The following is a 26,458-nucleotide window of genomic DNA, read 5'->3' as shown; positions in this document are numbered from 1 at the left end:
CCATCTGAATTCTTTAGGGAAAGTCAATTTATTGCTTGCAACAAACTGAACTTCTTTATCTACAAAAAGACACTATCCAGACTGTCTCCATGAACGTTGTCAGATGCTTCATTGTGAGCCTCAAGTACTGTAGGTACTGTTATCTATTTCAAACTTGGTCTGGTCAGGCAAGTGATGGAAGACAGATATTAGAAAGGATTCTGAGGAACTTGACCTAAACTTCAAAAAAATGATCTACTGTTGTTTTCCAAGTAGGTGCTATGCAAGGATTTCAAGATCATTGCCATACAATTTGTAACTCAGGGCAGATTTCCTGCAGCACACTGAAAAGATTAACCTCTTTCCTTGTATTCTTCTGTTTTGGCACTTGGTGGAACAGAAAATTGGAAACCATTTCTGTTCTTACACAGTTATTTTATTCTGCAAGTGTATGTATGAACCTTCTTTTACATTAGAGAGTATGACTGAGTCTTGTACTGAATATTGACTTCAAGTTGTGACAAGCTGAGCCTTTGTACAGCTAAATCAAATCGCTAAATGTGGTGATGGTCTGTTCTGGTTAGTAAATCTTACTAATGCTATCATCCACAGTTCAGTCAAGGATCACGTTAGAGGATGTTAGTGTGTTTGCTGGTTTTGCAAGAACAGATTGTCCACCTCTATGTTACTTGGAGATAGATGGTAGGATTTGCCATGACTTTGGTTATACTGTAGGCTACAGAAGAACATTCAAAGGATCTGTTTTTAACAGATACATCTGAACTGATTTTTAAATACATTATTTAAAGGTGAAAGAATTTACATCCTGTTATAACCTACTCTTCAGCTATGTTTTAAAGTTTCAGTCCTCTGTTAATCTTTTCTTATATGAACTTTCTGTATTGTTTTCATCCTAGAAACACAGAAGATTTTCTGCTATTTTTTTGCCTTTATCTCATTTTTCCTGCTGGAAAACAAACCTTAATGCAAATCTTCATGAAAAGTGTGTCAATGATGTACTTTTCATATTAACAGCATATGTAAGGTTGTGTGTCCTGTGAGGTGGCATCTTGGAGTTTTGCTTTTGAAGAGCAAAGATATTCAATATAGTAAGAAGCAAACATGAAGAAAATTAATGTTTCTTTTAAAAATAAAATTGCTTCTGCATTCTATTGGTGTGGGATGAAGATGATCTCTAGATTAGGATTGAGGCAGAGGTAATTTAAATATAGAATAAAATAAACCAGGTTGGAAGAGACGTTCAAGATCATTGTGTCCAACCTGTCACCCAACCAACTAAACCATGCAACCAAGCACCCTGTCAAGTCTCCTCCTGATAAACAGTTAAAAGCTGTGAATTCACGTTTTGTTTCTCACCTCTGCTTGCTGCCTCTGGCTCTATATGTAACAGTATAGCAAACTTATGGAAAAGCTTCTGCTGGATGTATATTTAAATTTTCCCCCTTACAGTCTGCAATACTTGGCCAGCGTAAGCATGTCAGGAAGTGTGACCAGGTCATGCTGACCTACTTTGTTTTTGAAGGGCAGAAGAATACTTTATCCTTGTGCTGTGCTTTAGGTGTACTTGGGAATAAGCCCAAACTCAGGGGGTTCATCTGAAATCTCACTTTCTGACATCTTGGAACAATTCTACTACAAAGAGTCACTTGAATTACAACACCTGAAGTGTTGCACTTTCCATTCTCTGCTGTATCAATAGTTTAGGTATTCCATATATACAGACTATATTAAAATATACAGTCTGTGTGTATATAAATAGTGTGTAATATATAGGCTGTACCTTACAGACTATAATTAGTATATTTATCTAAACTATCAATCAATATTAAAGAAAGTTAGAGGTATGTAAAATTGTCCTTAGCAGTCTTTCAGCTGCCTGAACTCCAGCAGAGTGGTGTTGGGCCAGATTCCTGGTTTCAGTTAGTAGTGCCTGGTTTCATCACTGCCACACATGCTAGTGGCAGAGGGAGAGTGTATGCTGACTTCTGCATATGCTGCTGGAAGAGACCCTGGACAGGCAGAATACTGTAATTTGTCTGACTGATTTATTAGCCAGACAATACTAGGTTTTATGGTGGTGTCAAAGTACTAAGTCTAGCTGGTATATGCTACAGTCAGAGGTGTAATTACAGAATGCATGGAATAAATTGAAAGCTCACTAGCTTTGGCTGTAGTGTCAGTGATTTCTTTTTACAGATTGCAGGTTACTAACCTGAGCTGCTATCTTCCAGCTACAACTTTAAGGCTATTAGTACTCAGATTCAGTTGACACTAGTCTGTCTGTCTGTCACTTTGCTCTTAGCACTGTAGGTACAATAGATATATTAAAAGGATAACTACATCTCCATGCATCTGTCCTTGATGCAATCAAGTTTACAGGATGTGTGCATTAACTACTTATGATGCAGTTAATGTAATTGAACAAATATGATCAAAATTTTGCAGGAGTTTAGAAGTAAAATGTCTTCTGTGAGAGGCAATCTATAGTAATAACACACAAGGTTGAAAGCAAACTATTTTCCTCTAGCTTAGAGGAAATGTAGTGATGGGAGAGACAGAAAGATGCAATCAATATTAGCAAATGTGGGGGATTGGTTTTTTCTTTCTTTTGCAAACATATTTTGCACTGGATGTTTGTGGAATTTGAAACTTAGAGGTGGAGGGAAGCTTAGGAGGTAAAGAAGCTTGATATCTGTTTCTGTCTTCAGATTATCAAAGGAATGTCATTGACCTGTCACTGTAGCCATATTTTGCTGACTGACTTCAGGGTTCACCTGATGTGCAGTGTCACAGGTCCTCCGAGGAGGCAGCGTTCTACACAGCCAGCAGCTGGAGGTTCTGCTCTGTAAAATCCCCTGGATCAGCCAGCAGCTAAACTGAGTAATCTTGGCCTTTTCTTTAGACCTTTTGTGCTTTTCTGGAGAGGAGAATGGATGACATCTCCATGAAAAATTTCTCAGAAATTAAAATATGCCCTGCAATTTAATCTTATTTGATAACATAGCTCTACTGCCTTTTATTATGCTGTGCACCAAAACCTAACTGAGGCATGAAACATCAGTACTTCAGAATGCTTGGCTGTTAGGATAAGCATTGCAATAATCTGGAGTCTAATTTTCAAGTTATTTTCCTTCAGCTTGGCTAAGTAGTATCAGAATGGTACTGCCTGTAATGGTTTTGTTATCTTTTGGGAAAGTGAGTGAATACTAAGGACACAATCATTGGAGAAACAGGCAAGGAACAAGTGATAACACTGTGAATCACAGAATGTTAGAGGTTGGAAGACACCTACAGAGATCAAGCCCAGCCCCACCTGCCAAAAGCAGAATCACTTAGGAGTGACTGTGGCAGTATATACTATAGAAAACATATGGAAATCAACAGCTACAGAGCATAGTCCCTGATAACCACACGTCTGGAAGGCTGCAAATGGATAAAAAGAATTCTTCCTTTTGATAGGAACTATTTTTTTACTGAGTGTGGGATTGCCTGGCTAACTTCCTTGCCCTTCTTACTGCTGTCACTGAATCTAAATGACAAGCATATAGCCTGCAGACCTAATCTAACCATATTTTGCAAGAACAGTAAAAAGGCTTTGCATTGGTCCAACATCCTTCATCCAAAGAAAACATTACTACAACAAAGTATTACTGGATGCTTTCCAAATTCTCTGTTCAGTCCTGCTCCTTTTGACTTAAGAAAGCATGTTGAACTGTATAGCCATGCTAAAGACACAGCAGTGCAGGCATCATCAAGGCTTATGCAACGTGAAAAAAGACAAATTTATGCAAACAAGCCAGAATAGCATTTTTTCTATTTAAGAAAATGGAGATACATTTTCAGGATCCCCCCACAAAGGACTCCCCATATGTGAAATGTTACAAAAATCTGTGTGTTGCTGTGGAAAGGATGGATAGTCATGGTGCCTTGCTGAAATGGGAACCTGGGGCACTGGGAAAACTAGTGTAAGAAATCTTGATTAACTGCGATGGGAAAAAATAGTGTTGACTCCTTGGTGGAGTTCGTGGTGACATTTTTGACCCTAACCTAAACATCTGAAGATAGGGGGGAGAGAGAGATCTGCTGAAAGAGAGACATGTGCCGAAATGCATCTTGCTGAATTACATAACAGATTTATGTGCATACTTTGTCACGCTGTGGAAATTGCTTTCTGACAGAGGGTGAATTTATCATCTTCTTTTGGATCAATTCAAGTAAATAGGTGCAGAGGAAGGCTAATAGGATAACTGCATAAAGAAAACTTATTTCGTAAGGGGGAACTGTAACACCATGACATTTTTCAGCTAGAATGAGAGAGAATCTCACTGGAAGAACATAAGGGGGAGAGAAAAGCTGCTTCAGCCAAAGGGTAGTGTTGGAGCAAGAACAGGGGTATCAGCTAGCTGTGAGTAAGGTTACATTAGAGATTAGAAGAGCTTTCTAAACACCAGTGGAGTGAGACATGGGAACAGACTCCAGGAGGAGTGAACAGGACATTAATTTTTGCAGGACTGGGTCTTTCACTTATCCAAATGTTGTCTACTTTGCTGGAAAAGAGTGCAGCAAAGAATCAAGAAATAAAATAGGGAAAAGATGCAAATCTGAATTTACTGACCTATTAATAACCTGTCACTTGATCTACTCCCAAACCTAATAAAGTGCCAGACTGCATAGATATATAAAAATTATTTTTTTTCCCCAAATTATTGTGTAAAAGCTTTAGAGTATCTGATGAGCCAGCCAGTTTGTTCAGAACAGTGCATTGGTGCTGCTGCTTCTTTTCACCAAACACTTGGAAATCAATGACCAATGGATTACTGAAATGCACTGGGAATCCTTGGACAAGTAGCTCAGCTGCTTCAAACAGCCAGACTCTCGTAGGACTGAACAGTAGTGTACCTTTTGGTACATCAATGTATTTTTACTTTCTGGCTTATATTTTTATGGTAGGTGGTATTTGTGAGACAAAAGTAGCTCTTTAGGCAGATAGATGTTTAATTAGAGTTCTTGTAATGATGAGGGATTAATGGCAATGAGAATACTTAATTTTTAAATATCTAATTTCACTATGATGTTTGAGCTACTTTCCTAAGAGGTAGTACATTGGAAATGAAGAATAGCTCAGTGATAACCTGTGAAATTAGGAATAGATGAGGTGAGGCACTTGGTCAGAAGTGCCAAAATGTTTAATGGAGAGAAAGAAACTGATGCCAGTAGGATGCAGTAAATGTGTCCTGTTTTCATTCTGGTTGGTTGAATGTTTGGTACAACAAAAACAGTCCAGAGTATCATAGATACTGGCATAGGACAACTATGATGAAATAGTTTGGGAATATTAAATGGGAAGGGCATGCCTGTTTTGAAGCAAAACCTAGAGTGATTTCTGAAAAGGTTTGAGTGATGCTGGAAATGGAACAATAGCGAAGATTAGTCAAGGAAGAAACATGGTATCAGTGATCTTAGTACTGATTTTATGCTAGAGGGGAATTAAGCAACAGGTTTTCATGTGAGGCTGTGTTCCATTTTAAATAATTTCATCTTTAAGCCTAACCTGCCTTAAAACAAATAATTGTAATCTATTGTAGAGTTGTCTTTGTTCCTGGTTTTGATTTTCTTTGATGGTGTAGTACTCAGTTCTGAGAGTCGTAAGTGAACCTTTGTGTCTTAAGTAATATCATTTGCTGCTGTGAATAAACAAAATGTAAAGGAGTAAGGGAGTAAAGGAGACTGAGAGGTGACCTTATTAATGTTTATAAATACGTAAAGGTTGAGTGCCAAGAGGATGGAGCCAGGCTCTTCTCGGCGATGCCCAATGACAGGACAAGGACAATGGGGGGAAGCTGAGGCATAGGAGGCTCCATGGAAACAGGAGGAAGAATTATTTCACTGTGAGGGTGAGAGAACACTGGAACAGGCTGCCCAGGGGGGTTGTTCAGTCTCCCTTTCTGGTGATATCCAAGATCTGCCTGGATGAGTTCCTGTGAGACCTGGTATAGGTGATCCTGCTCTGGCAGGGGGGTTTGGACTAAATGCTCTCTCGAGGTCCCTTCCAGCCCCTAACGTTCTGTGATGTTGCCTTTGCATAAATATCCTTTGGAAAACAAAGCAAACCCCCAAAAATAAGAAATTAAGGTCGAGAGTCACATACTCTCTCCAGTGTGTTTCTCGTATGCCACTTCTTCTTTGACATCTTTCATATTTTAAGTACATTTCCAGGGTAAACTAAGCATGCAAATTAAAAGTTTGTCATTTTCTGTAAGCTGTGTTAATTATAGGTGGAGAGCACATGCACTCAGGGCTTTGAGGAGCCTCCTTCACGTGTGTAGCTCTGTCAAGGCAAAAAACCCCAAAAGTTCAGTCTGATATGCTGTGAAAAACCAAAATGACTAGCTAATGTTTGACAAAGGAAATGCTACCATAGCTGAAATGTCAGGTTTAAAATAGATGATCATCTTGAGAATAAAGGTTCACTCCCTGCTATGGCTAGTACAGATTTTTAACGTTCCAGAATAAAGACTTTGTTTTTTGTGTGACCTTATGGTTCCTAAATCATAAAATATTTAAGTACTAGTGCAAAACAAATGCATGCAGACCAGTTGGTTGTTATGTATCGTGTTGCATTCTTCATTACTGCTTTGAAATGTGGCCTATATGTGTGTAAAGAATTTAAGGACTGGTTCTGCTTCTGGAATAGGCAGATTTTAGGTCATAAATGTTAATAATCTGTAGGATCTGGGGAGATCAGTGTGACTGCCATTGTTATATACTTCCCTGTGAGATGACTCTGTCACAATATACAAGGCAGAATTTGTGGCTGCTATTTTTGCCTATTTCCCGTTTAAAGAAGACCCCAAAACAACAAATAAACCCCCAAACATGAAGAAGTTCAGATGCTTAAAAAGGGATGTGAGCTAAGCCATGTAGTATGGCTGAATCTCCCTGAAGGAGGAGGTAGGTGTCAGTTACGATTAATGTGAACAGCATTTATGGCCCTCGAGATGTGACCTCTCATTACAGTAAATGTGACAGCTTGAATTACTTTCAATTACAGTGAACTACATTCAGCTACATTGGTTCTGACACACCTCACTAGGAGACTGCTGCTTTGATAGCTTTAACCAAAGGAAAAAAAGGCAAAACTTTTGAGTGCAAATGTGTGTGTCAGCTGAGCCAAGCCATTGGATTCTGCCTGCGACGTATTATTGCCTCAGGTTTTACACACTTCTATTACATCATTTGTTATTTCCACTGGCACTTTGAGGCTTATGCCTTGAGCACTGGAGAATATGAAAACCACCTTTTTAACTATGCCATGTATAATATATGTAAGTGCTGGGTTTTATTTAGTTGAAAAATATGAATTATCCAATTTTTTTTGCCCTATAGTAACCTGCACCTTTACTTGGGATAATGCTAACTGAGGTTTAGTGGCTACCAGCATGTCCCCTTTGGTACGGTATTACTCTCTTTACTGTTTATTAACACTGTCAATTTATTTGTACAAATTAAATATATTGCAACACAGGATATTTATCACTTGACAGAAGTGGTTGTTATAATGTCACTACTTTTCCCTTCAAGGCTCAATTATTATGCTTCAGTTTCTACCTCTAAGCTTTCATAGAAAATAAAAGATGCCGAGGGCAAAAGTCAACCTTTCACTTTTGCTACAGAGGAGATGTCATCTATTTCACGCTGTGCTAAGTATTCCATTGAAATAAGAGTAAAACAAGGCCTTTGGCAAAGCATACGTTAGAAACAACACTAAGCAGGAGACATAGTTCTGATTAAAGCCCTTGGAGGACTTTGCTTTGCAGGGTCTTGGCCTTTTCTGCAAAGATGAAGACCACCTTTTCAAACTCATGGGGTTGGTGTTGTGGAATTGCCCAAGAAAACTGAGTGTAAAATTGTCAGCAAAGGAGAACAAAATGAATAGTGCCTGCTTGTTTCAAAATTATTCTGGATTGGGACTGTGTAGGGTGAATTCCTTTTAGTCTTCATGCTATGTTAAGGACTAATTTTGAAGTCTTAGTGTTTCCATTATTTTAACTGGCCATTAGATGTTGTAGTAGTGGATTGGGAAAATACTTGTAAATGTTTGAATAGCTATTTTAAAAACCAATATACACTGTAAACTTAGGTCCCTGTGGCGACAAACTCTAGGCCATTGAGGTCCAAAGGCTTGTATTTTTGTTGTTAAGATTCAATTTTAAGTTTTAGTAAGCATAACATTTTAGCTCTTTCTTCAAATCCCTGAAACAGTCTAGTAGCATTTTAAATTCAGCTGTTTAGCTTGTGAAGTGTGCTTACTTAGGTAGTGACATCCCTAAAAATGAGGAAGATTCTTCTTTTTCCATTGTTCCTTCAGCAAAGATGATTTAGGGGCTAACCTCAGTATCCCCATTGTTGCAAGCAGTAGGTTTAGTGCCTTGGAGATAACATAGATGACTCAGAATCGGTCTACTTAAAAAGGCATGTTGTGGACAGTCCTTATATCCTGCCCGTGTGGCCAAAGTGGAATGAGTTAATACCTTAGGATGCTCACCTTAGGTGAGCATTCTCCTGCTTCTGGAGGTGATGTGTGCTATCAAGTAATTTTACGTATTTTGAAGAACTGACAGTGTTTCATGACATTAACCTGAAGAGAAGCTTCACACCCAGTGCCATTTGATTTCTTTTCTGCCATTTGTGTTTTTAAGTCCTTGTTTAAATGTGTTAATGATGCCTGACTGGTGTTACTTGTAATACATAGAACGTGAGTGTTTGGCTTTATGTTTTCAAGAAATTGGGGCTCTTGCATTGCTCAGTGGCTGTTGTTACAAAGCATCTTTCTCTTGTGTCATTGACTCTGTTAATAGCATCATCCCTGATTGTTTCTTGTATGTACTATGAATGTGTGTTTCTAGTGGCAGATTCTGGAGCCAGGCATAAATATGTTTTAAAACAGGAAATGAGGGTGGAAGGAAACATTTCCATTCCTCTACAGAAAAGAAGGAAAACTCCCCCAGTGTCCTATGTCATGTAGAATGCAGGGCTTCTACATGTTGAGTACCTAGTGGATGTCTGTAGTTCTGCTTGCCCTCAATTGTGTGAGAATTATCAGAATTGGATCAGAAAAACAGAAATTGCAGAACTCTTAACTGGGAGAGACCTCTGAAGGTTTCCTAGCAGTGCCATTTGATTTCTTTTCTGCCATTTGTGTTTTTAAGTCCTTGTTTAAATGTGCTAATGGTGCCTGACAGGTGTTACTTGTAATACATGGAATGTGAGTGTTTGGCTTTATGTGCCACCTAACAACGCTTCCTCTCTCCTCAACAAAATGTGAACATCTGGGTAGACTGTCCATGTGAGGGAGGTAGGCTGAGGGTCCTTAGTAGAATTGTCAAGTTCTGTTGTATACATAAAAATTAAAGCATAGAAATATCTGATATGAATTGGTGAGCACATTTACATGGAGTGCACAAGAGATGAAATTAACTTTTGGGGAATTCCTGATAATTGATGTTTCTGTGTCACAAGTATTGAAGTACAGGATGTGTGCCCTAGGTCAGCCTGCTTTGGCAGGCAGGTTTGGCTTCATGATCTCCAGTGGTGCCTTCCAGCCCCTACCATTCTGTGATAATGAAAGCTGGAAAAACGTGGCTGACTACACATCAGCATCCTCAGTAAACCATGTTTTTGAAATTCTGTGCAGGTGAAAAAACTTTGAGTGCTTTGTGGCTGATAAAATAGTAGCACTGTTCTGCCTAAGTGGAAGTAGTAGACTCTCTAGTTCTCTAGAGGAAAAAGCCCAATTTTTCCAAATGGAATTAAGGACTCACATTTCATGTAATTACTTTCAAAGCCACAATTTGTAAGTATGCTTTAGGGGCTCTCTCTCAGAGAAAGTCACAGAGACTGTGGCATTTTGCATCATCTGAGGAGCAGTTTTACAGGTAGAGAAAAAGCAGGTGGTGTTACACTTGAACTCGCTTACAGTGACAATGGAAGTCAGCTTGAAACAGTGACAGAGCACTTATGAATATATTGTTGTGCACAACCTTTGTTGTTTTGCTGGTGTTTCTTTTAGTGTTTTGTTTTTGGTTGGTTGGTTGGTTTTTTTAAGTAATGCTTTAATTCTGTAGCCCATCTTGCTACAGAAGACTCAACTGTGGTCATGGAAACTGATTCTTAGAAGGTTGGAACAGTATTTCAGTCATAAAAGTTACTCAACTGCTACTTCAGGCTACATAAATAAGGAAGGGACTGTAAGAAACTTCTATGTGCTTAATATGAACTACACTTAATTACACTGGCATATAGCTTGCACATAGGTTCTGTTCTCTTGTGCTCAGTGTTTGAGATCCTATTGCACATTCTTTTCTTGCAAGCATAAATGCCTACTTGAGATCTGGTGGGTGGAACTGTTGCTAATTGGGGTTACACTAAGTGATTGTGAATTCATAGCTCAAATGAAAAGTTTTTTTGTGTTCGCTTTGGAAACAGTGAAAATTCTGCAAGTCAGATATGTTGCTTGGCAGTGGTAGTAGGAATGTGAAATCCCTTTCAGTTTTATATAAAACTCTTTTAAGAATATTTATGTTGCACCTACTTAGTTCTGCTCCTGGATATGGAGTTTGCACTTGGTAATGACTTAAGCATCATCCTTCCTATCAGATGTACCAGTGCTAACTGACAAAGCTTCTAGATCTGCAGTAGTACGATGATGTCCTATAAAGAGCCTCAGAAGACTGGAGATGTTTCTGGGCCTAATGCCAAATTCCTGCCCAGAGTTGCCCTGGATTCTGTATGTGAGCTAATGTATTCATCTCTGATTTATTTATTCCAGATTTTCACAACGAAAGCTACATTTCTTACACTCTTCATAGTAGTTAATTTTGTAAATTCCAGAACGTGCTTGGACTCCCACCACAGAAATGGAGTCTCAAAGTTTCCCAGAGTAGGCTTCTCAATGTATAAATCATAGGGTAATTTAGCATATGAAAGTCACGGAGCCACACCAGTACTTTTTTCCCTAATCTCATCTGATTTGTGGAAAAAGCTACTCAGCTCTTGGTCCATACCTTCCTAAAGGGGTGTCATGGGGTGCCTTTTTGATAGAATTCTTTAGCAGTTACTATTTAAGGAGGAATGCTACTACTCAACCAGAAACATAGAAGTAATTTAGTCACCAAAAGCTGGATCCATATGATCAGTTAAATGGTTCTCAAAAATACAGTGTGTACACAAGCTGTCTCCTTTTCCACACTGGAATCCTAGCCCTCAGGAATTCTGAGGTCTGTCCCAGTCTTTGTAGCCCAAGAGAGAGGGATGAAGGTGTCCTGGATGCAATTAAGGCCAAGGGACATTGCTGGTGAAACATTAAATGGTCCTGTGCATATGGAATACCATGTGCACTTGAAGTACAGAAAGAATGTCTGCAGGTCCATGTCAGCATTGAATTAATGTAGTTGTGGGTATATAGTTATAATCTGCTAACCTTGCTGCAGAGCTTCTCTGTCAAAAAGCAAAGCTGCACTTGCCAGAGCACTAATGCAGACATCTGACATAGTCGACAGCAATAGTTGTATCCCCTCAGATGAATCGAGACTGATCAGGAAGAGTCAACATAATTGTATTAGATTGATCACAAACTCTTAAACCAGAACATGGTTAACCTAATAGTTATCACTGAATATTTGAATGAGGAATTATTCTAATAAAGGGATAATCATGTCTAAAGGGATAATAATGTTCATGTCTAATCAAGCAAATGATTTCATCAGCTTCAAAAGCAGAAACAAAGTAAAGCTTTAGTGCTGTTTTCTTTTTTCCAGGTATATGGATTTCATATGTATTTCATTTTTTGTATTGGGAAGCTACTACAGCGTTTTCCAATCACATGAGTCAGTAGGCTTAATTTCATTTTCTTTACTGTGGTGCAGGCTCACAAATTATTTTCAGGGCAATGCAAGTTTATGAACTGAAAAATTAATGTTTTGAAATTCAAAATGTGATTACTTCTCTGTCTTAAAAATCATGTGTATTCCCAGTGGCAGAGTTGGAAGAATAGTCATTTGTCAAAGGGATAAATGGCTTTGTGTGGTGTCAAGGCATCAGTCACACATCATATTTGATAGCACATGATTGGTTATTAGTCCTTAAATGAGGAATGTAAAAGTGTGTGGTTTTGTGTATGCCTAAACTGTAGGAAGTTGATCAGTTTGGGTGCTTCACTTAAATGGAAACATTTTATCTGCTAAGCAGTTTTTGCTCTGATACCTTGCACGTACCTTACTCAGGATGCAAAAATATTTCCTCAGTTAAGAAATATTTCTGATCTCTGTTGCCCAGGAAGTAGAAATTTATATGAGAGGACTTAATTGCAGCAGCATAAGAGATGAAAGTTTTGCAAATTAATAACTTTTCAGTTTGAAACAATTAATTTGTGAGAGATCTTAAGTTAAATGTGGGGTTGTGGTGCATCACATTACACACGCAGCAGTAGCTTTGCATATTTCTTTCAGAGATTTTGAAAATGTGAAGATAATAAATGATGACTAATGTACACCATCTGGCTAGGATGGAAAATCAAAAAAGATTCTTCCTGAGCAACAGGGTTTCTACTAAGCTGATCTACATAAAATAAGAAAGTAAATGATTCTTTTTTTTTCCCCTGAGAAAAATGAAGTTCTAATGGCTTCACTGAAACTCAGTAGATAAGGGTGGCCTCTGTTTTCTCCCCATGGTCAATATACAAGTGGAGCTCGTTGGTCTCTGGCAGAAGGGCAGTGTATCTTTCCTGTTCTGTTGTTGCATCACATATTCAGAAAAAAAAGGTTGCTGAGACTTGGGGATTTTGAACAACATTAGCAGAAGTGTTAGACAGCTTTGCAGGAATCAGCTGCCTGTGGAGAGAGATGACCTAGCTCTGCAAGTCAGTGAACAAGCGACTGTTAATCTATGCAGCCGTGGAATTAGATCCTTATTAACACAGACATACATTCATTCTTCATTTCTTGTTTAGCTTTATGGCTGTCAATTTTTTCTTTGCTACTTTTGTGATTGCAGTGATAGGTATTGGAAATTATGTGCCATTTCCAGTTGGATCTGGGCACTTTCGTAGAGTCAAAATTGTACTGCTCCTTTTAGAATAGATTTTGAGTTTCAGGCAGTCAGTTTTATGTATTTCCTTAGGTTTTATTTGTCATCTTTCTTAGTGTTCCTTCTTTCATTCTTAGTGAAATATCCACTTAAAGGTCTCAACTAATTTGAACAAAGATAAGATGTGCAGGAATAGTTGTCTCCAGTATAGAGACAAGAAAGCAGATAATGTATGTCATAGACTGTTAGAACTGCAGACTTCAGTTGGTAGTTTTTAATTGTCTTGTACTGCATTAGGTTTAGTTTTCACATATTCTACCTCTGCAGCTCTTTCAATAATACTGAAAATGCTATGATGGATTAAGCTTTATTTGCTCTTGAGCAATGTTTGCCTAAGCTCTGGATGTGCTAGGTGACATGTGGCCTACCGATGTGTCTCAACTGCAGAGGCAAAAATTGATGTCCACAGCGACTGGGAAGAAGCTGTGGAAGTGAGAAGGGACTGGCAGTACCTTCCTGAGGGTGAACAGGTTGTTAAATTTTCAGTTCATGTTAGAACATCTGCTGGCTGCCTACTTATTTGAAAACAAAACAAAACAAACAGTCTGTAAAGAAAGTACAGCCTGTACTTTTAATATTGTTAACTGCTGGGCCAAATTATTCATCTGGCCTCTGTGGAAGACACAAGTTATGACTTAGGAAAAAATAGAACGTGTAAGAGCATGAAAGAAAAAGAAGGGAAGGAAAGAAGGTAGAGAGGAAGAATGGAACCCTGGAAAATAATAGGCCTCTTTGGTTGTAGATGTGTAGAACTATGATCCTTTTCTCTCCGGGTTTTCAAGAAATTGGGGCTCTTGCATTGCTCAGTGGCTGTTGTTACAAAGCATCTTTCTCTTTGTCATTGACTCTGTTAATAGCATCATCCCTGATTCTGTCTTGTATGTACTATGAATGTGTGTTTCTAGGGGCAGATTGTGGAGCCAGGCATAAATATGTTTTACAACAGGAAATGAGGGTGGAAGGAAACGTTTCCATTCCTCTACAGAAAAGAAGAAAAACTCCCTCAGTGTCTTATGTTATGTAGAATGCAGGGCTTCTACATGTTGAGTACCTAGTGGATGTGTGTAGTTCTGCATGCCCTCAATTGTGTGAGAATTATCAGAATTGGATCAGAGAAACTGAGATTGCAGAACTCTTAACTGGGAGAGACCTCTGAAGGTTTCCTAGCAGGACTGTCACCATCACTAGGTAAGGTCAGCTGTACCTTTGCCTAGCTGCATCTTCAAAACTCCCTCCTTTGAAGTTGTGTGTTCCCATTTCACACTATGTTCTGGTAATGAAGCTGCTTATGACATCCTTTTGAGCCTCCAAACCTGCAGCCTGTGGCTGTTTCCTTTTATTTTACCATGTGCTGCTACTTCATGTTTGGCTTTGTATTCTTTTAAACTCCTCTTCAAGTAGTTATAGTCTACTTGTAGACCTTCTCTTAGAATCCTTTTTGATAGAGAAGATCTTCCATGCTGCAGAGGAATCTTTCCTTCACTGGAGTCTACACTTCTCAACACTTTCTGAATTGAGGTGCAAAACTCCCGTAGTGTTGCAGCCTCACAGTTCTGAGTAGAGGTGGATAGTAATTTCCCTCTATCTGCTCACCAGGCTGTTTATAGTACAGCCCAATATGGATTTTTTTTCTGATTTACAACGAGCACATATTGAATTTGGTGTCCACAATAACTTCCAAGTCCTTTCCACCTCTCACTGGCGTGGGTGTATTTAACATGAGGTGCAGAGCCTTGCGTTTTCAACGCTGGGATTTACGTGGCTTCTGTTGGTTCAACTGTCAATCTATCTTGTGGTCCATTGGCTAAGTGACACATGCTGACCTCAAGCACACCACATCCCATATTGTCTAAAAAGAATGTTTGCAGTACTCTTTAGGAAATAAGCAGTCATGTTAACATAAAAATGAAGTAAAATTGTCAGGAAAAAGACCATTATTTTTAAAGATGTGTGGTAAGTGATAAGGAAGAGTTGTTTGATTTGAACTGTCACGTTAAAATGGCCACTAAGCATGTTATACTGGGACTAGAACTAGTAATAGGACACTGGATGTAATAACCCAAGATGTCATCTTGTCCCAGAAGATCCCATCCAATCTTGTGTCCTCTATATAAAGAAGCTGTTTGGCATATATGAAATCTCCAATGTCTTTTGTCTTGCCTTCTCTTTTACTACTATAATTTCAGTATATATTTTGTCCATAGCAAATTGCCAACCATAATATTTTTGTCTTCCTCATGCTGTCTTACCTTGTTTATCTTTGTGTAGTCAAGCTGCAGACTTAGTTATGTGTAGGGAGACAGAAATAGCTGTTATTGTGAAATGTGTTTGTGGTAGGATTTGCTTGAATTTAAGCATTTCTGCAGTATGTTTCTCAGGAATGTTGATAATTTATATTATTGTAATCTCTGTGGTGCTCTCTAGCCAAAGAAATCTGATGGCTTGTGGTGCACAAATCATTCACATTTCTTCTGTGAGGCCACTCTACTCTTTTTATGCCGTAATTGTTCCAGTCTATTCATGCTAAATTAACAGCTAAGTGACAGGAACAATTTTGAAAGGACTCTTGGAAGTATGAGGGGAAGAAGAATGTCCATCAGTTCCAGTAGGCTGGAAGATTTCACACTAAATATAATACAGCTGGGGAGAACCTGTCTTGGGTGAAGCTCTGCAGTGTTTATGAAGTGTACTCAAAGCAGAGGGCAAAGATGGGAGCACAGGACTGAGCTGAGCAGCTGATGAGATCCAGGAATTCTTGCTTTGCACAAGGAGAAAGCCTTAACTCTCATAGTGATCCCAGGATGCTACTTGTTGGAGATGAAGATCTGGAGTGGACTATGTAGTTTTTTGATAAGTCTCTACATTTATTCAGTCACCAGTGTCAGATTTAAAAATGGATATATCACATTTTATAACAAGCTCTCAGTGGCCTCCACAGAAATATGGCTTCACAAATTAAAGTCTTTGCACATGAGAATGTAGACATCTTTGTTTAAATTGCAGATGGTTAAGGCTTGGGTTTTGTTTGTATGTGATAATGACAAGCTGTGTAACAAATAGCAGATAGGTAGTTTCAGGTGTAATGCCTGTACTGTGTTTGAGTATGTGACAGTAGAGGATTGTAATCCTCACTGAGCAGTTACAACCCATGTAATTAGCATTGGTGTGCTCAGTGAGCAATGTCATGTGCTCAGGTTAAAAAAAATGAATCATTCTGTCTTGTATTCTTGGCTGTAATGTTTGCATATTAACCAATAACTGAGCAAAGTTTTACACAAAGTGGTGAAACTGTAATTTCCAAAGGTAAAAAGGATGAGTGTGTGAATGGATTTGTTTTCATGTCACTGACTTTCACAACTTATCCAGATGTAATATGCTGTTACTGTAGAAAGAAGCAGGCACAGAAGCTGTTAGCCAACCAGCTAAGAGACGAGACTCAATGTACAGCTTTGGTTCAAGTGAGAATTTTGGTAAAGTGAAGACACTAGTGATGTTTAATAAAAGCATTAAAAAAAAACCAACCATAAGTCCAGTATCAGTGGCCTGTTGTTCTTTCTTCTCCTGAAACCTTCCGTAGATACTTTCTGCTTTCCTACACATAAGTTGGAGCTTCTATAATATAAGGTGATGATATACTGATTTTAAATGTCTTCAAGCATATTAGAGTGATTGAAAGTAGTCCTGATGGTGTGGGAGAAAGAGTAAGTCAATGTGAACATAGTATCATAGTATCATTCAGGGTTGGAAGGGACCACAAGGATCATTTAGTTCCAACCCCCCTGCCATGGGCAGGGACACCCCACACTAGATCAGGCTGGCCAGAGCCTCATCCAGCCTGGTCTTAAACACCCCCAGGGACGGGGCCTCGACCACCTCCCTGGACAACCCATTCCAGGGTTTCACCATGTCAAGATGAAGTTGCAGCACTGTAAAATTCAATGAAGACTCTGTTAGATGCCTTATCACTTTTTGAATCTCCTTCATATGGGATAATACTGCCTCAGACTCCCATATTAGGTAGAACCCTGTGGATCCAGTTAAAGAAGAGTTGTTATAATGCATAGTAAAAGCAAGTACAACACTGCATACCTTTTAAGGATATCTTCAGGGCCCTGTTCTTACAGCATTTTCTGTTGTAATGAATGCAAAGAATCCCATTGGCCTTAATGGGACCAGTTGCTTAAGTGAAGGTACGGTATACTTCCATGTTTGCAAAACCAAAACCTTTTTCTTTGACAGAATGTGAAAACAGGAAAATCTCATGCAATTAGGTAATTATAACCTTGTCAGTAGAGCTATCATTAAGTGCTGTGCAATTAGTCTGTAACGTAAACTGCTGTGAAGTGTTGCATCTCCATAGTCCTGATCAACAAAGCTTGCCACTTACTGCAAGCTCTAACTAGCGGAAGAGCTGTTGTATTATGTGGTCTCATTGTACTTTGTTTTTTTTGTCTTTTACAGGAAAAAGTAGAATATGCCTTCCTGATAATTTTTACAGTTGAAACATTTTTGAAGATTATAGCATATGGATTATTATTACACCCCAATGCATACGTTAGAAACGGATGGAATTTATTGGATTTTGTAATAGTAGTAGTAGGGTAAGTAACTTATCCTTCATTACACAAAGTTCGAAAGCCTGCTGTACAGATCCAGGTCTGTTTGGCTATGAGTAACACTGTGTGTTTGGTTTCTGTTCCTTAAAAGAACTGGTATGACTTAAAAAACCCAAAGTAAGTTCTAGAAGTGTTCAGCAGTACCTGTGGCTGCAGGATGTGTTGCACATCCAACTTTACAGTAAAAGTTCCCAGGGAATTTTGAGTAGTGCCAAAAATTTTTCTTCACTGTTGTCTTGCAGAATGTTTGCCATCTGATTCTTCCAAGGTGAGCTCCTGATGTCTTCCATATGATAAATGTTGATCTTAGATCTGTACATTATCTATTAATTTATTCTATTACTGCAGCTATGTGTATTTCACCTGTTCTACAAAGACTTCTGGGAGTGCCTTTGTGTTTTGAGGTGGAGAGTAGTCAGGGGAGACAGAGTTCACAGAGTAATTCCTTGGACCTTCCCAAAATTGGAGAAAAATTGGGCTTTCCTTTGGGATACTGCACATCAGGGTCCAGATATGTTTGACCTGCCTGGGTGAGAACGTATGCTAAAAACTCCCTTTTGCCCTGTGTGCCTTGCTGTACCAGGAAACCCTGGAGAGTTTGTTCTGCTCCTCAGAGGAGGGACTGCTTTGGCTGTGTGCAGGTTATAGAAGAGAGTGGAGCAGCCTGGTGGGTGTGGGAAAGGCTGTGGATGTAGTCTATCTGGACTTCAGCAAGGCCTTTGACACCGCTCCCCACAGCAAACTCCTGGCGAAGCTGTCGGCCCATGGCTTGGACAGGAGCACTCTGTGCTGGGTTAGGAACTGGCTGGAGGGCCGAGCCCAGAGAGTGGTGGTGAATGGAGAGGCTGAAGGAGCTGGGGTTGTTTCGCCTGGAGAAGAGGAGGCTCAGGGGAGACCTTATTGCTCTCTACAACTACCTGAAGGGAGGTTGTAGACAGGCAGAGGTTGGTCTCTTCTCCCAGGCAACCAGCACCGGAAGAAGAGGACACAGTCTCAAGCTGTGCCAGGGGAGGTTTAGGCTCGAGGTGAGGAGAAAGTTCTTCACAGAGGGAGTCGTTAGCCATTGGAATGTGCTGCCCAGGGAGATGGTGGAGTCCTCCCCAGCCCTGGAGGTGTTCAAGAGGGGATTGGACGTGGCACTTGGTGCCATGGTTCAGTAGTCATGAGGTCTTGGGTGACAGGTTGGACTTGATGATCTTTGAGGTCTTTTCCTACCTTATTGATTCTATGATTCTATTCTATGACCCTGCATGTACTTTATGCACCTACTTAGGATAAATGATGTTTTCTGGCAGCAACTTCATGTCAATGATAGTTCATTGGAAGATGCTACCTTCAGCTATATAGGGAGTTAATCTTGCGGCCCATATTCTCCAATTCCTTAAATAGTGTGGAGATTATGTTGAAATAAAGGAGATTTCCAGTGCTGTAAATTGTGCTTACTGAAAGTACTGGTTGTATAGAACATGGAGAACATAATCCATATATGACTTTGTATGTTGTGATTGGCTTACAAAGAGCACCTTGGTATACAGTGTGCAAGTCCAGTTCAATTTTTAAGTTCAAACTCTATCAAGGGTTGCCTGTTATTGGAAAGACCAAAAAGTCAGTTTCTATACTGCTCTTAACTCATATCATTGCATTAAGGGGGAAAAAGGAAAGCAAAGTCAGGTAATTTGTAGTAAAACATGATCAAATTGAATGTATGAGTGCCTGATTCATAACTATTTGACTCTGAGTCACTAAATGTTACTGGGAAGATTGTGTTTGGTTGCTTGGCATTTGGGCCCTTTTGGTGCAGGACTAAAATCTGCGTATAAATAGATCCTTCATCAGGTCAGGTCATTCTCAACAGATTGGCCTCTGTGCCTGAAGGGGAAACTTGGTGGGCAGGTGTGGAGTCTATCACACATACCAGTTCTATTCTCTTGCCAGGCAGTCACTTGAGTAAGACCTCTTCCATTTTGTCAAGCGACCAGGAAGTTACAATAACCCTGGAGCAGTCTAATTAACATGACCTCTATCTTTGGCTGTGTCCTAAATACATGATAAAAAATTTTCCATTAACTCATAAAACACTCAGTATTGGAGGCTAAATTTAGTTAGGTCAGATGCACAAACTGAATCCATGGAAAATAGGGAGAAAAAGGAGTACATCCCATCAAATACCTGAAATACTACACTAAGATGTAAAACTTAGCTCAAACGCGAAAGTTCTGGAATATAAACTACTGTGTAGGTGATCATCACTCTACCAGGAAGAGAAAGTGGGCCTTCCTTAAAATGTTAGGTGCTGACAAAACTTGGAGCAATGTTTTTGTTTTTCATTTTCTTTGAGACAAACACAGCCCACCCCAGCAAGTAAGCAGGCATAAGCCCATTTATTTAATTAATACTTTAAAGCCCAGTGAAAAATTGATTTTTCATATATAATCCAAGGTGAATATGGAGTCACTTCTGGACCTGATTCTATTTGCCTGGTTTCGTTGTGAAATTTCATTAGGTGTTTTAACAGCTTTGTAGGTGCTGCCATGATGTTCTATATTGAATGTGTTAGATTAAATTAGCCTCATGTGCTTTCTCAGCAGGAACTTGTAGCAGTCCAAAGGCATAAATCACTCCTAGCAAAAGGGAAGCGTGTATTGAGACTTTTTCCTCCACAACATCAATTTTGACATTTAAACTTTGGTAAACTGTACAGGAAAACAAATGTCAATTTTAATGAAGGAGATCAATAGTTTTATGTCTTAATGGCTGTGTAGGTTAGATATAAAATGACAGAGATGTAGACATAGCTGTGAATGTGATGTTTTCTTTTGTCTTTGTTGCCTCTCTCTGAAGCCAGTCAGGGTATGAATTACTTTCAGAGCAGTCTACTATTTGCCTGCATGCTATGCCACTTAATTACCATTGATTTTTGTGAAAGAATTAAGGTCCTGGTAGAGGAAGCTTTTGTAGCACCTACTTGTACTTGTAGCCCTTTAATTTTCTGAATGATGTGTGAGCTGACAGGCTGAAAGCAGCTTCTCTTAATTATGGACTCGATTCAGAAGTCTGTTTAATCATATCTGCCTTTAGAGCATGAATAGTCACTCTGAAACCATGGAGGTGGCTCATTTTCTTAGAATTATGTTGCTATTAAATTACAGGTCTGAATCAGGACCTGGAATATTAAATGCCTGGATTTCTGTGGTTATAGCAGTATGTAGTAGATTGCTGGTGTTCATTCTAAGGTCTGGAGTCTTTGTGGATGGAGGAGAATGAAGCAGAGCAGAGAAGGGTATTGACTGATACATGTCAGTTGTTTATTGGGGGAGAACAGCATCTTCAATATTTTAGTATGGGCAACCTATTACATACTACATAATTTTTCTAGCAACTGTCCAGCCTGACAGAGCTGTGAAAACTTCTGAATTACTGCTAGAAGTAGGAAAGAAAAATAAAGCTTCTCTTCCAAACTGTCCTAATGAATGACTAGCTCATTTCTGCAGAGAAGGAATACAATGTCATAAAGTCATCTGGGAATATTTTTGCCCTCAGTGATGTGTAAGAAATTAATCTTTATTAAATGTTGGATATTTAATATATTCCGTTTTTGCTGACTGTATTTAGAATATTGAACTGCAATGTCACTTGGACTTCATATATTCTAGCAAAATTAAAGCAGATGGTTTCTAGTGATTCTCTGTGTCATGTTCTAGAGAGAAGGCTAATTCTTCAAACCTTACAGCCAAAATGCTTGAAGGAAGAAGTGGCAAAGTAGCTTCACTTATTTAAAAATAGCAGATTGTGTATACAGGCAGAATGCTAATTTATTGGATACTGTGTGATCATTGCTCTCTGGAGGGATTAGAAACTCTTGCACTTCATAACTCTTCCTGTCATGATTTAATGTGTAAATACACCTCTCATTCTGACAGCTGAACAGCTTTTCAAAGTTATCTGCATTTCATGTAATTTCCTAATATCTTTGATTGCGTGGTAAATGGATGGTGATGACCTTACCCATTTCACCTCATTTTCTAGATTATTTAGTGTAATATTGGAACAATTAACCAAAGAAGCAGAAGGTGGCAGCCACTCGGGTGGCAAACCTGGTGGCTTTGATGTCAAAGCCCTAAGAGCCTTTCGTGTATTGCGACCTCTCCGGCTTGTATCAGGAGTGCCCAGTAAGCTCTTTTCTATTTAATTCCATTGGAATGAATCTGATAACTGATCTGATTTAAATTCCTTGTTCCAGAACATTAACAGAAATGAGATAATATAAAGTTGACTATTTTGTTATCTGGCTGTGTGTATAAAGTGAGTTTCAAGATGAATGATACCCGCTTTGGAGCTCAGCAAAGGGTTATGAATTTATTCAGTGTATGATCCTCTTACACAGTTCAATAACTAGACAGGGGAATACACTTCCTTTTCAGAAGGCTTTTATGAAAGTAAATTGCATCCTAAAATGCAAGTATGCCAGAAAAGAAAATTCAGACTTTATTTTTTTAATTCCCAAACCCTGCAGATCTGAAAGTGTAGGTGGCCCTAAAATAGCTGATATGTTGGTTAGTGTATGCCAAAGCACATTACACATTCTGTGTTTCCTGCCCCCTCCAATGCACATGAATGCCTTCTGTTTAGCCCAGTAGAGCTAACAGATAAATTAGGAAATGTAGAAAGTAGAACAATATTATTTAAGGAAAGCAATTGAATTTTCTGATGATCTCTCCTGTTAGCTTGTAATATGTTATTAATTACTGAAGCTATTTGGGTGGAATAAGAGGTTCATGGATTACAATTCAGCTCTTTCCAAGACGTTTGAAAGAATAATCCTAATGCTGTCTGTCACATGGAAATGCTCATGATGATGGATGTATGTAGCAAAAGAAATTCAGTTATGGAAGAAGCAGTTTTATGAAATGTCAGAACCAGAGGTCTACTAAAATGAAAATGAGGCTCATTTTGTTCTCATTGGTACTGTGGCAGCTTTATTAGTCTGGAATTTGTCTTTCAGTAAACCCAAAATTTGGCTAAGTATTCCATTAAGAAAAGAAAAATGAAGCTGCTCTGAAAGTGATGAGGAATAAATAATGAAAAATAACTTTGGTCAGAGTCAAAAAGATGTTTTCCCCATTAATACTTCTCTGTTTCTCTCTCTAGACCGAAAATAAAGTTTTGCAATTGGCTGAGTGTACATTTTTCTCAGGACTTGCCAGAGAGTTTCAGTCACGGGGCAAAACTTTTTAAAGGTCATATAAAATGACCTCCAGCCACACACTGACTGCATGCCCTTTCTTTCTAAAAATCCATAAGTTCTTGTGACACTTCACAAGCATTGATTTCTGTGACATAACCTTTATTAACAGAGGAAACCATTTGACATTACATTTTCAATTCTTTTGAAGCATTTTAGGATTCAGGACCATTTTGTGGCTCTAGGCAGTAGAGGTTTTTAAAGTGATTTTCTCTGCATGCCTCTATCATTAATTTCTAATAATGTGTAATAATAGAAGAACTGCTAGGGTGGTGAGATAGAGGTCTGGTTCATGTTTTGTATCTTCTTTTTCTCCTTTTAGGTTTACAAGTTGTCTTGAACTCCATTATAAAAGCCATGGTCCCCCTCCTCCATATTGCCCTTTTGGTATTGTTTGTAATCATAATCTATGCTATTATAGGATTGGAACTTTTTATTGGAAAAATGCACAAATCTTGTTTTCTAATTGATTCAGGTAAGTCATGAAACTTGACTGAAATAAGACATTAATTCTGTTTGCTTTTGAGTCTGGGATTTCAGATTGAAATGGAACAGGGGCTAAAGCACTAACACTGCTCTAGCCCCAGTTTTCCCAGTGGCTCTTAATCTTAGGAAAGGTACGTTAAATTAAAAGAAAAACCCAACCAGCAACAAAAATGCAAGCCAGGTTGGAACTGCAACATGATGCCATTAGGTTTTGATTTCTGAAATGTGTAAGTGCAATGTGAATAGTGAAAAGAGTAAGAATGGCTATCCACAACTCAGTAGTCTTTCTCATCTCTGATTACTGAAAAGCTAGCCAGCCCTGTTCCAGGGAAGATATACTTACCTGAGTTCACAATCTGGCAGTGTCTCTCCTTTGAGATTATGGCAGTATGGTAAGAAATGCAGTTCTGAAATGAACAGAGAAAGGAAATAGTGTTCCTCCATCCAGGGGAAATGATGAAAGTGTTTCTTATGTGAGAGTTTTGAAAGAGTAAAGCAAGATAAATGAGCTGTCTGATGGCTAAAGGGATGTTTCTGTCAGCTAAGTAACGGAGCAGACTATATGTAGGAATTAGTCTAGACCTGAGTTTTTTGGTGGTCCATGTGTTAGTATGAAGTGGTATGAAGTTAAGGAACAGCAACAAAGAGAAGAAAATAGCCTGAGGAGATCCCAAAGTTACATTGCTTTATTATATGCTTCTTTCCGCTGCTTAATTACTTGGGATCTTTCATACAGTCAGTATTGATTAACCTATCAGGTAGTAAGGCCCAGATGCAAGAGACACAAAAACCTCCAAAGCTCCCAGGAGTTGCTTTTCTCAGAATTGCTCTGCTTGATACCTGGATTCACTTTCCAACAGGACTGATACTTTTTCATGTGAATAGTTAACTCACAAAAACTGAGGAAGTAAAAGCTCTGATGTGTTTTGGTCAATTTGCAGATATACTAGTTGAAGAAGATCCAGCACCTTGTGCATTCTCAGGGAACGGGCGTCAGTGTGTCATGAATGGCACTGAATGTAAGGGCGGATGGGTTGGACCAAATGGAGGCATAACCAACTTCGATAATTTTGCATTTGCAATGTTGACTGTGTTCCAGTGCATAACCATGGAAGGATGGACTGATGTGTTATACTGGGTAAGTTCAGAAATCACTGACCTTTGTTTGCATTTAAAGAAGCTTCGATGTTCAAGTAAGAAATAAGCTGGTTCAGAGTACTGTCAGCAGAGAATCTTGGTGGCGTTTGCAGCAGATGAGCTCAGCTGCGTACTTTCTCCAGTCAGAGCATCTTACTGGACTCCTCAGGCTAAAAAGACATTTTAGAAACAAATTTATTCATTGCTTATTTGAGGGAGCTTTTGCCTATTCTGTTTGGATAAATGTAATACTACATTTATATCCTTTGGACTAGCATGTTTTTGTGCCAGCCTACAGTTTTAAAGTATGCCTTTCCTGACTGAAGCTTTAGAGCTCTCTTTTTGCAGTATTTCTAAAAAAATAAAATAAAAATAAAGTCACAATATTAACCTAAATGAAAACAAAGAATGGGGACTGCAAACAGTTTGTTAACCCTTCAGAAACAACAAATCATAAGAGCTGTGAGCCTAACATTGTCTATACAGAAGCAGCAAAAAGCACCAAACCCTAACAGTGTAAGCCCCCACCTTTAAATGCTACTTTAACATCATGGAACCTCCTCAATATTACAACATAGACAGCTGGACAGAGGCTGGGAAATTGAATTGGTCTTGATTTTACTAATTGGAAGAAAAAGAACATACAGATTTAAAGGAATAGGGTCACTTAAACATTGCCCTGCCCAACACCGGTACCACCACACCTGCACTAAGTCTTTGCAGCCATTAGGAGAACATACACATGTAACACCTTTTCAGGCAGCAGGATGCCCCCATTTCAGTACCTGATAGTTCTGATACATCCTAGGAAATCTTTACCGAGTCTCCATTAACAGCACAAAATTGAAAGCCATTAAAATGTAGTGGTGAATATTGTCATGGTCAGACAAAATGCAAAGGATAACAGAAATGTAACCAAATAAACAGTGCAAAGCTGCACACATGACACTCTACTTTTCTATAACATGTTCCCAGTATAGAAGATATTGGTAGGTGCACAGATGTCAGCTTTCATTTTATTACAAATTATTCTGGGATTGTTAGAGAAGCAAATATTTATTGACCTAGTGAGATATAATCAAACTCAGATATTCAAGTGGCTTTGGAATCTGTCATGACTGACATTTATACAACTACAGATCTGATTTCTTCCTCTCTGTAGGCCAGCAGATTGCCCATCCTCTAGCTGAAATTACTTGTTGAGGACGTCAGGAATGGCAGTTTGTTTTCATTTTGCCCCAGGATTAAGGGGAAGGTAGATTTAGCTATTGTGAGCTAAAAACTGGAAGAGATTTGTGTTAAATTCCAATTATGAAAACATTAGGGGTATACTGAATTGCAATAAAAGTGTGCAAAGAACCTAAGGAAACCTTTTTAGCTGGAGATTCATGGGTTTTATGTATTGCTTTTTACTTAGAAATCTGTTGATGATACACAGACTGAATGAGTTTTACACAAAACAACTAAAACTAAACACACAAATATAAACTACACAAAATTCTGATTTCTACTTGGTCACTGTGTGAACATAAAATTACCTATGGGTGCTTATCTTGCTAGCAGGTGTAATCTGAGTGGGTGAAGTAGGTGCAGTATTCTGCAGCACGTTATGTGGTGTTCTGTTAGTGAGAGTGACAGCTGAAAATGACAGCTTCCAATAATACTCACTAGCACAGCTCGTTATCACCTGGTTAACAACAGTAAACTTGGCTTAAAAATTCTCCAAGCATCAGTAATGATTTCTCATGCATGTCTACTATAGATGGAGGGCTTGCTCCTGCTACTGCTAGGCACTCTTCAGATCCTGGTGACTCACATGGACATCCTGCTGCTC

At 38.9% G+C, this 26,458-nt stretch overlaps 1 protein-coding gene across 10 annotated transcripts in view; it reads left to right on the top strand.

Annotated features, from left to right (window-relative positions):
- CACNA1D (calcium voltage-gated channel subunit alpha1 D) overlaps positions 1-26,458 on the top strand; it is a 184,241-nt gene that overhangs the window by 47,172 nt on the left and 110,611 nt on the right. For 9 of the 10 annotated variants that reach the window (XM_068157789.1, XM_068157796.1, XM_068157794.1 and 6 more), the window contains exons 4-7: positions 17,605-17,744; positions 21,786-21,928; positions 23,324-23,476; positions 24,429-24,625. In XM_068157789.1, coding sequence (XP_068013890.1) covers positions 17,605-17,744; positions 21,786-21,928; positions 23,324-23,476; positions 24,429-24,625 — 633 coding nt within the window. Of the gene's footprint in view, positions 1-17,604; positions 17,745-21,785; positions 21,929-23,323; positions 23,477-24,428; positions 24,626-26,458 lie in introns of those variants that run through there. The other variant, XM_068157797.1, reaches the window with a different exon arrangement.

The sequence above is a fragment of the Melanerpes formicivorus genome, unplaced genomic scaffold (assembly GCF_026170545.1).
Source record: "Melanerpes formicivorus ecotype bairdi unplaced genomic scaffold, bMelFor1.0.p_v2 SCAF_38, whole genome shotgun sequence".
Lineage (NCBI taxonomy): Eukaryota > Metazoa > Chordata > Aves > Piciformes > Picidae > Melanerpes > Melanerpes formicivorus.
The sequence above is the reverse complement of the archived record's forward strand: the minus strand, read 5'-3'. Positions and strand labels throughout refer to the sequence as shown.